General features: G+C 42.0%; 1 protein-coding gene across 2 annotated transcripts in view; it reads left to right on the top strand.

The window, feature by feature from the left end:
- Window positions 1–14,104, top strand: part of KIAA1958 (KIAA1958 ortholog) — a 59,260-nt gene extending 45,156 nt beyond the window's left edge. For both annotated transcript variants that reach the window (XM_031609779.2, XM_090130889.1), the window contains exons 3-4: window positions 4,463–6,016; window positions 11,666–14,104. In XM_031609779.2, the coding sequence (XP_031465639.2) occupies window positions 4,463–5,508 (1,046 nt within the window). In that variant the 3' untranslated portion in view covers window positions 5,509–6,016; window positions 11,666–14,104. The remainder of the gene's footprint in view (window positions 1–4,462; window positions 6,017–11,665) is intronic.
- Window positions 14,105–15,219: the final 1,115 nt, after the last annotated feature.

Here is a 15,219-nt window from a genome sequence, read left to right as displayed (position 1 = left end):
TTACTGCCTTTTCTGATGTTCTGGTTTTCCTGGAAATGAAACACTGATGTGGAGTGAGACAGGAATTACAGATGTGTGGATCACATGTTTTGTGTACTATGCAACTGTGAGCAGGACCTCATGAGATGCATCTCCAAGTCACCTTTTTTGTAAATTTCTTTCCCTGGTCAGCATAATGGGGAGCAGCACTACCAACTCCTAACATTTTGTTATTGCAAGGAAAAACTATTTGGTCTAGCTTGGTTTGGTAGTTTGTTGAGAACAATAAATTTCGGTTCATTGGTTCTGTTTTACTATCCAAAACAGTTTAGATCATAATATGAGAATATACATTTTCCCTAGACCCTAACAACATGCACGTACCTAAGAATACAAGAAGAGATGAAAGCATACGTGTTATCTTCCCATTGTTCCATCCTCCACCAATTTACAGCTCAAGCACCTTTCCAGTTTGGAAATACTGTCTTGTGTTGAGGAGCACTTTATAATAGTCTTCTGTACTTTTACCCAGGTTTTGAACCCACGCACAATAAAGAGTTCGTAATAATGTGAGCAGTGGACACCTAAGAGCAAGCAGGTGTATTTTGCAGTCATCAGGGGACTACTGTGTATTTCCACCTGTGTTTTCAGTAGCTAAAATTCCCAAAAGGTTAAGCTTTGGCCAGATGAGTTTTTCATCTCTATTCTGCAAGATGCAGCAAGGTGAGACCAAGCAAACATTTGGGAACTGCTTTACTGAAAATACTCCTATATCAGAAAGGGCATTCACTTTCAATCTCCGAGCCCAGAGATGAGATCCTATATCTCAACAGTTCTCCCAGCTTATGTATTTTCAAAAATTCACTGTGATAACAGCTGAAATGCCTTTTAGTCTTGAATTCTTAATGAATGAATTCCGTTATATTTAGGCTTTCTTTACCAAACAATTCATATAGATTTTTAAGGAATAAAATGCCATTACACCAACATAATCTCCCTCTCACATGCTACCAAGGGCACGTGGCTAGAGCAGAAACAGTGCCAAATACCCACACTGTAGAGGGCATTGGTTTTCTTTCACAGAATTTTCCCAAAGGAAATGTGTATAGTAGAAGGGCTTATTGTAAATATTTTGAAAGAGCCATTAGCAGACTGCACTCCGATAATATTTTTCATGGTCTCCTTGTCCAGTCACAGGTTGTGTGGAAGGGATGCAAGAAAAGCCTGATCTTGGGCCATAGTTTGATTAGTGATCAAATGGCATGGCTTTTCTGGGTTTCACTGGGATGGAGATAACTCTCACAGCAGCCCATAATGTGCTGCATTTTGGATCTGTGGCTACTACAGTATTAGTAACAGACCAGTGTTTTGACTATTGCTGAGTAGTACTGCACACCATTAAGGCTTTTTCTTTTTCCCACTCTGTATCCCAACCAACTAGGCTGAGTTTGGCAAGAGGTTGGGAGGGGGCTGACCCCCACTGACCAAAGGGATATTCTGTGCCATACTACATCATGCTTAACAATAAACAGTAAAAAAAAAATTTTTTCTGTGGGAAGTAGGCATTGCTCGGAATCTGACTGAACATTATGAGAGGTGGTGAGTGATTGCCTTTGCATTGCATGTTGGATTGTTTCTTTTCTCTTTCCTTTACTTATTCAGATTTGCCTCAGCTCTGATGTTTTCTTCTTTTTGCTCTTCTCTGCCCTGCTGAGTGTGGGGAGAGAGCAAGTGACTGTGTGGTGATTGCTGACCATGGTCAATCACAACAATAATAGAGAATGAAATAATGCAATTAGCAAAAATCACAGTTTGTGACAGTAAAAGGGTGTTTGGATACAATTTAAGTCTCCGTGGTGGCTGAATTGTATGGTCTGGGGACAGATTGTCTTTCAATACAATGACTTCTCTTTGGTTAAATAAGGAAGTAAGAATTTGATGACATGAAGAGTTATGTCCCCTTCCTAAGTTGTTCTAGGCTGTAAACATTTTCTAAGTTAAGTAGGCTCATCAAAATCATCTGCTTTTGCTGTAGGTAAAAAGCACATGCAGATCATGGCTGTGGCTCACTTGACATCTAGTAACTTTGGTTGTCTCAGTCTGAGTCTCACTGTCTCACTGCATTAGTCCCATGCTTTGAGATATCTGTGATATTTGAACTCTCCCAGAATAAGAGAATAATTCACTACAATTCCAGACTAGATTCCCAGTCAGACTGGCCTAGCTGTCCTGATTTGGCTGGTAGATAACCTGACCCATTTTGTTTAAGATTTTCCTCCTGCCTTGATGTAACACATCAGAGCACTGCAGAAATGCAGTGTTTCATACAACTTCAGGGGATCTTTATTGAACATGGGTTTTATAACTGCTATCTGCAGATACAGCAATTTCCTTTGCAGTTTAAGGAAAGATGCCAAAATGTAAATGACTGAGTGTCACTGCTGTGTTGTGACAGGACATTCTGAAAGAAATAGTGATTGATGACATGTATATAACCAAACCACTGTACGTGCCTTTTATCTTGCAACAGTACTTAAAATGTGGGCTGTCAATCAAAGAACAGCTTACTTACACAGTGCTATAATAAGTGGTGGTGGGTGCAGTGAACAAGGTATCAGGGTAAATGTTTTGCTTCTGCACTTCAAACAGCATTAGCTCTTCATTTCCAGCCTGTAGCTAGCCATAGTAAAAGGATCTGTGCTATTCATTGCTTGAAGCATGAGACTTCACTGAGGGCTGCTTGTAGCTCTTTGATGCTGACATGAAAATTAAAACCAGTTTTTAAAATAGACTGGTTACATTTGCTCCCTGAGCACAGTTAAAGCAAACCTCAGTGCCCTGTGGCAACATTTTACATGGCTGCAGAAACCCCCAAAAGGCCTCAGCTGCAGACCTTCAGTTCTTTGTGCTTTGCCAAGGGCCTGAGGATCCAGCACAGCAGGTTTCACTGAGTGCTGTGGGTGCAGTGGGCACCTATCATTGAGGACAGAGGACAAGAGTTGCAAGCCACTCTCAGTGCCTCTGTCTGTGTGGAGGTGAGGAGCGAAATGCTCTGCAGGCCTGGATGCTGTTCCTTTAGATGAGTGGAAAGGGAAGCCACCCAGCTAGACAAGACAGAGTGGGCAGGAGCAGCAGACACAAGCACTGCTGCAGAGCATGGCTGCCCATGAGCTTGGCTTCTGAACGGAGAGGTGGTGGGAATTTTGCCAGGCCCCGTATGACTTTGTGGTGTGTATGTAGGGTGGGAGATAACAGGTAAATGCCCTGTTGCTGTAAGTGTAGTAGAGAAAAGACAACAAAATGCATGTAATTTTTGCAATGAGATAGAGCAAAAAAGGTCTTTCTGTTTTCCCTCTTTTTGATAACTGAGGAAAAATGAATGTTCCATTTACAAGTACAGAAAACAGTCAAATCATTGGAATTTTCCTTCTTCACACATACTGCTCATCATTTTCTAAATCCATTAAGGCTTATCTTATCCATAATGACAGTTCTGCCTATGTGCTTATAAATTGCATCCTTCTGAAGACAGTTTCCACATGCCAATAAAACAGTCTGTAAGTACATGCATCACTTCCATGTAAAAAGCTTTTCATTTCATGCTTATGACCAGCCTGAAAATAGTTTGTCATTAAGAATCATCTTTTGAGTCACATCTGGATGCTGTAGTTTGATGTTGTACCACTTGCAAGGACCTTTGAATATAGCTTTATGGAGCAATATAAAGTTCTTTCCTGAATCTGATTTTTTTTCTCAGAATGAGAAGAAATATTCACGATTGCACTACATCTGTCCAGGAACTGCTTGATTATGTAAAGAAACTGTATAAACATGTTAAGTGCTGACAGTTTTGATATTTTCTAATGTAAAGTATTACATTATTTTTTATTCTTTTGTATTTGTAAATTACACATCACGGTGTTGTACCTTCTAACTTCTTTCTTAGGATGTGATGCATAATTTTGTAGTGTGCATTTCTATCTATACTTACTGGCTGTTTAGAAATTTGTCTAATTAAAAATAATTGTAATATCATAAATTTAAGGCTTTGGTTATTCTTTGTGGAAAAATGTCAGAATGAGTACAGCCCCTTGTTTCACAAATGAGTCAGTTCACAATGGGCTCATTACTCAGATTGGGCTCAGCATGTGGCACTGGAGTCCATCGAAACGCCTTGCATTTGTTCTGGAAAGCAGATTGCCTCTAATTAAACTGCTTTCCCCAGGTCTCTGTGCACAAAATTGTGTCCCAGTGTCATGAAGAGTTCACTTTGCCGTATTCCAGTTACATCATTTGTAGAACTGAAGTTGACTTTTCGGTCATGTGGCAAGTATGTAATGATGTTTTCAAGTGTGCTTTGTGAAATTCATTTTCATTTCTTTTTGTTCATTCTTTTAAAGGAAATTTACTTTGGGAAAAACCTTTCACAGAGGCTCACTGCTTCTTCTGCTTTGTTTTGTCTTTTTCCTTCTCCCTCTTCCAGACCAGGATGAGAGAGCAGCAGAGCTCAGCAGGGAGCAGAACGAGAAGACCATTCGCAGCACACAGACAGCTCTCCGCAATTTCCGGGAGTTCCTCATCTCTAAGTATCCCTCTGAGACCCGAGAGATCTATGTCATCCCCTGCAAAGAGCTCGATGCCTACCTTGCTTCGTTCTTTGTGGATGCCAGGCAGAAGGATGGGTCTGAATACGAGCCAAACAGTCTGGCCAACTATCAGTGTGGGCTGGAGCGTTATCTGAAGGAGCACAGGTATGGATACAGTATTACCAGGGATAAGGAGTTCAAGAGGTCCCAAGAAGCCCTAAAACAAAAGCAGATAGAGCTGAGGTGTAAAGGTAAAGGAAACAAACCACACAAGTCCATGAAGCTCACCTTTGCTGACGAGCTTATCCTGCGCAAAAGAGGTTTGTTGAGCAGGTACAATCCTGAAGGGCTCTTGAACCTTGTCTGGCTGAACAACACTAAGGCATTTGGACACTGCACAGGTTTTCATGGGTCCACCCTCAAATGGGGAGACATCCGGCTGCGGGTGACAGAGACTGGGTTGGAGTACCTGGAGTGGATGGGACCAGACAATGGAGATATCAATGCCAAGAGCAAGAGAGGTGGGACAGACTCTCGGGTGTATGCCACTCAGCACTCCCCACAGACCTGTCCTGTGCAAGACTACAAGGAGTACGCCCAGAGGCGGCCTCCAGCCATGCGCTATGAGGATGCACCTTTTTACCTGTCAATCAAACCTGTTGTCAACTTGGCTGCCCTTCATTGGTACAATTGCCAAGCTCTGGGGAAAAATAAGCTTGCCAAGATGGTAAAGACAATGTGCGAGAAGGGCAACATCCCTGGCAGGAAGACCAACTTCAGTGTCTACCAGAGCTGTAGCACATTGTCAGAAGCTCAGAGCAACCAGCTTGTGCTGATCTGCAATAACTTGAGCCAGCAGGCTGCCCAATCTATGGCAAGCCATACCAATACTGGCAACTTCATAGTGTCAGCATCATATGACTCTTCCTCTGACACAGCTTGAAAAAGGGGTATAACCTGGACAGATTTCTCTCTTCTGTTTTGTTTCAAACGTTGAGTTTGTGTCCAGTAATTCACATCAACTGTGATTGTACACTACTCTCCCATAGCCCTCTCTCCAGTGTTAATTCACTTTATAAAAATATAAAAATATATAATATATTTTTCTTTTTACAGATAAGTCAATAGAGATAGTTTAGTAATACTAACATAGTATTTATAGTGTTAATACAAAAATGAATGTTACTTGTGGGTTATAATATAATTGCAGATTTTAAAAGGACAAAAATGGTTCTCAGGCAACACAAGATAGACTGGAAATACCCTTTTTAACATGCACACATCAGTGACTGTAATTCCCCAGGGAGGCTTACGTAGCAATTCTGTTTTTTCGACTTCTTGTTTTAACATGGCCTCCTAGAGTGGAGGAGGCAAATCTACCACTGGCTGCTGCTTCTTACCTGCTGACTTGTTCTTGATCAGAAATACGAGGAGATAAGAGATGCATCAATGTAAGTCTGTGAAACTATTTACAAGAAGTTTTCTTGTTGTTTTTTTGTTGTTGTTGTTTTGATTTGGTTTTGTTTGTCATTTTTTTGTTGCTGTTGATGTTTGTTTGTTTCCTGAGGCTCATTTGTGCCAGATGGAAAAAAAAAAATCCCAAAGTCAGCAAAAGGCTATTTTTAACTTTTGTTTTTGTTGATTTTCTGTTATCAGAATATTACTGGTCTTTAGACTGAAAAGTATTGTTTTCAACAGTAAGCAGAGGTATGTTTGCAAAAACAGTCGTATACATAATTTTAACTGTTTAAGCACTGGTCATTAATGTTTTGTCACTGTGTATTCTTAATGTAAAATCTACTGACTTTGATCCACTCTTTCAGTACTCTTGGGGATGTAGGTGTGCAGAAAAATCCATTATCTTATCCCAAACCATCTAGATAAAATGCATCAAATCTGTCCTAAGCCATTATTCAAAATCCACAAAAAAATAACATAGGGAGCATAAAGATAGTTTCATATTTTCTACAGAAGATTAAAAACATGAGTAGTTTTAAGCACTGGAAAACAAATCAAAATCACCTACGTGTAATCTGTTTTCATTGCAGACAATGGAAATTATGTGCGTAATTCTTAGGGAAGAATTTGGTCTTTTAAATCCTTGAAATAATGAATGCTAATGTTCCAGTATTTGATTTTGTAGCATAACTGTTCTATGAGTACAGGGAATACACTAACAAATTAAGTGTGTCAGTGAACCATTACAATTCTTGACTTTTAAAATGATGTATGGTACCTCATTAGTAATTCAGCTTAGCTCATTCAGCATTACAGATGGAAACGTTCCACTAGCATACCATAGAGACTTGGTAAATCTATAGACAAGCCTCCTGACATGATATGGTGTCCTCCAAAGTCCATGAAAGACTCAGCTTCAGCTCACATCCCATCAAACTGTTACTGAGGACTTTTCTTTTTACTTTTGTCTTTCTTTAAACTTCATTGGTTTTATTTCTTTACTTTCCTTCCTTTCTTTCATGTAGTTTAAGTCTGCAACTGTGCAGTAACTTCAGTCATCACTAATTTAAAAAGTGAAACAGTAGCAGAAAGATATAAATTATCCCACCTGATGCCATTTAAAGCTTGTTTTCAGTGTTGGCTGGGATGAGGTGTGTATTCCTGTGCATGAAGGAGGTGGCAGAACACCTGTGTCTCACTTAATCCTGGAGGTCTGTTTTGGACAGGGAGTGGTTAGCAGATGTCCCACAGAAGATTTGGGAGCAGAGATTTCCTCTTTAATGAACATCTGTCCTCCTAGGAAGCTTAGTGCAGGTGACAGAGCCTGAATGATTGCTTAGTGCTCTGCACAGCAGAGCTAGTATAAAGCCTTGGTGCTCTGTGTGCTGGCTGCCCAAGGATCTGGCACGTCAAGACAGGGTAATCATATCTGCAACCCCTGAGAGTACTGTCTTTTAGTGCTGCAAGGTTGGCACTGGTGTGACAGGCACTCAAATTGCAAAGCTGTGCTTTTGTGGCTTGGTTCTGAGGCTTGAAACAAAGTGTTGGCACTTGTGAAGTAACTGCAAGTACCTGTGACTGTTTTGCCATGGCAAATCTGGTGAAGATGAAGGAGAGGGAAACACAGACATCTGCTGCTTTGCTTCCAGATGAGGCTAGCCAATTGATTGCTGCGGGCACAGCCTTGTCTTTTCATAGCAATGCTTTACATGTGATACAAGTGAAAATAATTTTGCAAGGCTGATGTTGCTCTCTGTAGGGTTTCATTGCTGTTTGCTGCTGAGTACTCAAGTCATGGTCTCTGTATGCAGTGAGTGCTGGGCTGTCATGCTAGAGAACTCATTCATGATGTTCTGTAGAGCTCCACAAGGGAGCTGCTAGGAAGGGTTTTGCTCTCAATTTCCCCCTTTGCTCACCTCTTAACTATTGCAGGACCTGACCCATCTTCCTTTCCTCTGCCACAGTACAAAGCCAGGTACCTGATGGCCTTTGTGGAGCAGCACATTTCAGCATCACATCTTTCCTCCTCTTTGCTGTGAAGACTTGCCTTATAGTACAAAAAACTACCCCATGATGTGGCTGTCTGCTGTCCCTTCTCAGACCCCACAGAACATGAAACTAAACTTGGTAGTAATAAACAGTTTCTCTGGTTAGGGTTTATTGCTTCACAGTGGGCTGTTTTATGTGGACTAATAACTGTGGTAATCCCACACATTTTCTTGTCTTTGAGAAGGCAGATCACTGTCTGCAGATGTGCAGTGCTGCATGTGGTCTGTAATGTTCTGATTCACATCTACACTGTAATTCAGCCCCAGCACAGATCTTGACCTTGTCTCCAGCTCCACTGTCCATATACAGAGTTGCTTTCTTCAGTTTTAGGTGATTTGTATCTTGCTGTGCCGAGGCAGTGTCTCTGATAATGTTGCATGTGAGCAACTGTTGTGTGTCTGGTTAGGCAGTAAAGTTGAATTATGTGTTCTCATTGCAGGAGCCTCAGCATTATAGAGCTGTGTTTTCTCTGCTTTGTGACATCTGTAGTAACTCCAGCCTCTAGTGATGCTGATGGCAGATTGCCTGGCAAATTCTGATCGGGCATCCCCAAATAGACTACTTCTAGAAGCAGTTAAGCACATATGGCCAAAATATGATACTGAAGTAATATCATACTCCAAAAGTAGGTATGTTATTTTTGAATGGCATTTAGCACCACATATTACCCAGTCTTCATTTGCAAACATTTGCACAGAATTGAGTGATGACAGCCTAATTAATTATGATCTGTATTAATCCCTTGAGAGTGTCATTAACCCACGGGGAGGGAGACTTCTGATTTAAAACTCTGTCATGGTTTTGTGTCTGCTTGGCAGGAGTGTAGTGTCCCAGCTGCCATGTTGTTGCTGACAGATGACAACCCATTTGCTTGCTGTTGTCTCCCTGTGTTTTGAGGGTGTCAGAACCTGCTCACCAGTAAGTTTCATGCTTACCATCATGGTGTGGATCTGCCCCAGTAAAAAGCCATAGGGAAATGGTCAGGGGGTAGTGCTGCGCTCTTACAATCATAGAGTCATAGAATAGCTTGACTTGGAAGAAGCCTTAAAGATAATCTAGTCTAGTGCTCGCTCTTTGAGCAGGGTTGCTGACTGCTAGATCAGGCTGCCCCAGTCCCCAGCCAATCTGGCCAACCACGGCTTCTCTGGGCAACTCTGCCAGGGCCTCACTACCTTTTGAGTAAAGAATTTCTTCTTAATACCTGATCTGCAAGCCTTTGTCTCTGCCTAGGGTCTGGTGTGTCCTACCATAACTCTTGATACTTCACTACTTCTTACCATGACATCATGAGGCCAGCTCTCAGATCACCACTCGGCTCCTATACAGCATAGCTCATGAGGTGGTGGCTGGGTGGGTCACATGCAGAGATCCCCTGCAGGCAGATGACAGTGCTTCTTTCTTCTCTCTCTTTCCCTTCCTATTTTCATGACTTTCAGCCTTCTCTGATCTGGTGTTGGACCTCATCAATGAGGTCCAACCTCTTCAGCTCACTAGCCCAGCAGAAAACATAGCACAAAGGGGGAAATAGAGATAGTTCTCTGCCAAATTACTGACTTGATTTTGCTCAAAAATTGATTTGCAGCTCCAGTGGGAGAGGCAGAGGAGGATGTTCCCTGTCTAAAGGCTGCACTGCAGCTTTGGAAACCCATCACAGGGATAATGCAGTGGCAACACCTTCTGTGTAGTTTGCAGCTATGTTGGTTGCCTTCCAAACTATTACTTGTGCATGTATTTGTGGCACTGTAGGCTTGCACAGGGTGCTTCTATTCATAAAACAGTAGTTGAAGCTGAAATTCTCGATATCTGGGTTTTGCAAACCGCCTGTTTAATTTTCAAATACAAATTTATGCAACCAAATGTGTTTTTAAGTACAGGAGAATGAAATACTGTTCTGAACTACCTTGTAGACTAAATTATGAAGCATATCTAAAACAACAGCACATACCTTATTCATTTGCAGAGTGCAGTAATTCTGTGATAGCATCTGTACAGTTGGAATATAGGACAGTCTAACAATGAAAGTAGTGGTGCACATTCTCCTTTGTGAAGAATATCAATGCTTTCAAGCTATTTTCTATTTTTATTTTTAGAAGCAGCTCATCACTAGTAGGAGTGTAGAAAATGAGATTTGAGTAGCAAGTTATATTGCTGCTTGTCCCTTCCTTGCCTGTTTGTGACTGTCTTCCACCACAGGTTGTGCAAATGATGCTTGATATGAAGACATGGATCAGGAAGAATAGTTGTTGTGTCATGGCAGAGCCTCGGCTGCCCGGGTTCTTGGAGCAGCCCTAAGAGAACTGAGATTCTGTATACTCTACATTTCTTCCCTGCCCAGCTCGTATTTACCCCTTTTTTGTCTCCCTGCCTGAGGACATCCCATAAGTGCATTGACTGACATGGTGTGTGGGCTGGTTATTTCTCCCTACCATCAGCTGCAAGTGACTACAGCTGACCAACTGGTCTTCCCCATCCCCAGCGTTCCTCTCTCCATCCCTCTGTACTTCTAACATTCCTTTCTCCTGGTGTTTGTGACATAGGGAAAGAGGGGACTGCTCTGTGGAGGGCAGCCCAGAGTTCCCTCCCTGCTATCAAGTGACCTTGTGCTTTGGGGATAATGCGCTCAGGGCAGGCTGCCTCACTTTGAGTGCATGTGGTCTGTGGGATACATCATCATTCAGAGCCTTGCATCTCTTGTCTCCCAACACTCTGCCTTTCCCTTCTTCTCTGCTTTTTGTGGGAATGCTTTCAAATCATAGAAGGAGAATAAAACTCAGTAATGTGCTGAGGGCCAGTTTTGTGCCTGTGCCTGGCCTTCTAATGATGTCTTTAAACCAAGTAGAGATGACTGATCCTCCTCCATAGTACATCCTGGACTGACACTAGAGTGGAAATCAATTTGTCTTAGGCAGAGTGGACAATAGGAAAGCAGGACCTCCTTGATGCCCTAAGGCCATTTGAATGTATGGGAAGGAGGAATGCTGACGGGACACAGAGCTGAGGTTTGATTTGCCTGAAATGAGCTAGGACATGCTAGGTTAGTGGGGATTCAGCTGTACACTACTAAGTGTGGCTGGCAGTGGATCTGCACCTTTTAATGAGGGTTCTTTGTTAAACATTAGCATTAACAAGATGGTTGTCTTGCCTAATGTGAGTTGCTGTCCTTGTTCTTAAAATGGGGATGTATTTTCTTCTATTTCTATGCTTTCATGTAAGTGCTGAATCTGCACGCTCTGCTGAGGAAGAGTGTGAAAAGAAGGCAGTCCATCATAAAGCATGGCTATGTTCCTAGCAGGAGAACTGGGACTGCACTTTCTGGGGATGGTCCCCATGCACCGAGCCTGCTTTGTAGCCAGGAGCACTGGCACACCATCTGGTATCTCCCACCTGTCTGATGGCCCTGTGAAGGGTCAGCGTGGGTGTCACAGCACATCTCTGAAAAATCAGAGCCCTGGGCCAGCCAGGTAAGGCAACTGTGCTTCTCCATGCTGAGCAGGGGAAGGCCATAAGCACAATTCTGTGATGATGGTGCTGTCCGTGTGTGCATGATGGACATATGCAACTGGCACATGGGGCTGTAATGTATCTCTGCATAGGTTTTGGAAAGCTGAGCACCAGCACAAAGGTGGAGGCTGGTTCTCCCTGATGCTCTACTGGAAAACATTAGCTGGCAATGGAGTGATCCTTCAGAAGAAGACAGGTTCCTCAAAGCGCCATGGAATGGTGTGGCTGCATGGCTGCCAGCTCCACCAGTGAAACCGAGTGCTGGTTCCAACCTGTCGCTGAGGCTCTGCGAGGTTGTCTGCCAGCACCTCAACGCTTCTGAATCCAGCGGAGAGCCACTGACTGCAGCGCAGCGTGGGAAAGCCCCACAGCTTAGAGATGTCTGTGAGCTTGTTGAAAATTCTGACAATGGCCATCCACTGGAATATATTCAGAGTAATGGGGATGTCTAAAGCTTTAACTACTAATCTGACGGGGAAAAAATTGGTTTGGCACAAAATTTACTTGTTACATGAACTGGTGGGTTTTAACAGTCTCTAGAGTTTATGTCTCAAGTCAGAAATTTATTTTCTATGTTTTCTCACTGAATTGTGTAATGTTGGTTGGTAATATGAACTATTTTTTTTTTTTTAATACAAATGCCATTAAATGTCTGTGCATTGGAAATGGATCTACTGTTTCCAGGGGATTAAATACTTCTACCTTCTCTCTTATTCTGGTGCTCAGCACTCATTACACAGCAGTCACTGGTCTCTGAAAAAAGTTAGTACCCTTTCAGATTTTAATTTGATCTGTTGTAGTTAATAGAAGATTTATTCACAGTGTTTGGGATTTTGTATGGTAGATGCTAACTCTGATGCTAACTTTTACGCTGCCTGGGGATTCCCAACCGTTGGGATTTTTGGCTAGCTCTGTTCTGTACAGTCCATAAACATCATGCAAATAGTGAAACAGCCAAGCAAGGGGAAAAGAATCAAGAAAATATAAAATGTTCTTTACAAATACTGTATTACTCTTACTCTAGAAAAAATAAACTCTTAACATTAATTTTACTGACACTATCTTCACCATTTCAGCTGTTCCTTTTGTGAACAGAGAAAACTCTGTAGTGTTCCTCATGCTTAGAATTTGATCTGCTTTGTAAAGGCTTGTGATCCTGCTGAGATTGTCTTCTGCATCATTATAGTGTGTTCTCAGCTGGCCTGAATCACATGTAGCCTTAAGTAGTGCCACATTGCTCCTGCCAGTATTCCTCCTTCCCTCCTACTACATTGCATCCAGGCTGGGCTGCTCTGCCAGGGCTGGGTGTGAAATGCAGAGCGGAAATACCTGCAGCACTCAAGACATACAGGCAAATTGTGACACAGAATGTGTTACAAGAGCCTACAAGCTGGCATGGGGAGAAGTGAGAAGTGGATGGCAGTGCCCACAAGCCCAAGTGCTGCTGGTGGGCAGAGCTCAGTGCCTGCCCTGCAGAGCTCAGTGAGGAATGCAGCCCTGGAGCTCATGTTTCTACCCACCTTGTTGTCACAGATGGGTCTGAAACGTGCAGGAGAGGACATCACCCAGCCACTGCTTCGTTGTCTGGGCTTGTCTGTGCCTACATGACTCACATACTTCTGGGTCACCTCGAGACCTATCAGACAAAGTTACTCAAGACATAAAACAAAGAAATGGCAAAATACCTGAGTATAGTGAAGGCAGTGGAAAGGCAGCGGAAAAGCCTGGCAAATGCAACAAAAGTTTTTGTGTTTTTTTTCTAAAGAAGGCAAGCGTAATCCTCGTCTTTAAGCCATCCTTTAATATCTTCCTTTGTTTTACACTGGAATTAGAAAATCTTTTCCATTTGTTTTAATTATCTGCTGACTTTAATTCTGCCTTTGAAAAATGTTTTTGCTATGACAACCCCAGCTATCATGGTGAGGAGTGTTAGGGAAAAACAGTTAAAGTAAAGCTTTTATCTTTCCCCACATGCAATGTTTAATCTTTCTAATCTTTTAATATGAATGTGGTTTCTCCCATTCTGAAAATTGATAAGATTAGGGCTGTCGCTCCCAAAATAGCAGTTCAAAAGCATGTTTTGCTTAAGCATAGCTAGTGCAGTACATAACCAACCAGCAAAGCATGAGAATTCCTGTAAATGACAAATTGATTCTCAGAGTTAAACTGTGTCTAAGGCTAACTTTCACGTGCCAACTTTTCTAACTCTGCCTAAACTCAAATTTTAAAGAACTGTTTGTAAAAAAAGTACATTCTTTTGTTTTATATAAAAAGGCTGTTAAAAGATTCACTGTTTTGCCAAACAATATTTCTATGCATTGTGTCATTCGATGGTGTTGCTGTTGAGATTTTGCATGTTTTCTGCACGTTCTGACATCCGTACATTTATGTGATACTTGTAGAAATGCTAACCATTGCTGCTGTGATCAGAGCCACTGGAAAAAAAAAAAAAACTGAGAGCTGTACTAAGAAGCTGTGCCAGTCAGCAGGTATTTCTGTGTGTCACAGTAAATCTCTGCGTTCTGACATTGTTTCCTGTGTTAAGCCAGTGTTCAGTGCCTTCTGGAGAGGGAACCAACATGTTGCAGTAGGCGGTGCTGAACATCTCGTGTCTTCTTCTGAACAGTTGATCACTTATCAGCTTGATCCTTAAAAAAAAAAAAAAAAAAAAGTATTAAAAATAATCTTGAATTCTCCATATTCTCCATCTTTCTTTGAGGTGTCTTCTCATCAATTTTAATTTGGAATAAAAAAATAAAGATGCCCAATCAACTGCCTTGATGAAGCTAAAGGCTCCTGCAGCCACATGCCAGCTGTGTATGTGAAGGGTAAGAGGGAATGTGCAGCACCCAAACATTCCTGTGGGTAGCAGATCCAGTGATCAGCCAACCCTGTGAGAGCTGTTGTGGAGCTTGCTAAAAATGCCTGCTAATGAAAGCAATCCTCTGATTACTGTAAGAAACTGCTAGGTTTCCTAGCAGCTGTGAGCCTGCTCCTGTAAACAAATGTCAGCCTGGTCAAGTGGTGGATTCCAGTCACTTTCCCGCCTTCGCTAAAGCCACACTTTGCTGCCAAATGAGCCTTGGATGAAATTCAAGTCTAAGATTTTTGGTCTCATTCTTTCCAATTGCTTTCATGGCAGACAGGCCCTGTTTATCAAAATTCTGACACCGTATTTTCAGCTCCTTTTCCACCTTCCCCTTAGAATCTGGCAGTATAGCAGATACACACATACACAGAATTAATTTTGACTTTGCTAGGATTTTGACAGGCTGAAATCATACCATATTGTATTTGTACAACAAAAACAAGCTGTGGGTAAAAGCGTGATCTGTCACGGATCCCTGCCACCCGGCACAGTCAGCTGCACCTGGTCTACTCTGAAAGTATCATCTTATGTGCAAACAGTGAAAGGCCATAGCCATTGTTTCATAATCTCTGCTGACAGGTGAAAGTCTGCTAAACATCTTGAAAAGGTTTTCAAATCAGAATACCAAGTTTCCAGAAAAAAAAAAAACTTGTGACTGGGAAATTAACAGAGAATTTAATTCATTCTTACTGCTCTGAAGCCATCTCTGCACCTCTGTGCAAGGCAGTTTATTGTGTGCAAAATGCTTCCCCCAAAATAGTTTACATAACAATTTTC

This window comes from Phasianus colchicus, chromosome Z (genome assembly GCF_987193195.1).
Source record: "Phasianus colchicus chromosome Z, bPhaCol1.hap1.1, whole genome shotgun sequence".
Taxonomy (NCBI): Eukaryota; Metazoa; Chordata; class Aves; order Galliformes; family Phasianidae; genus Phasianus; species Phasianus colchicus.
Note: the sequence above shows the minus strand (reverse complement) of the source record. Positions and strands in the feature narration are given on the sequence as shown.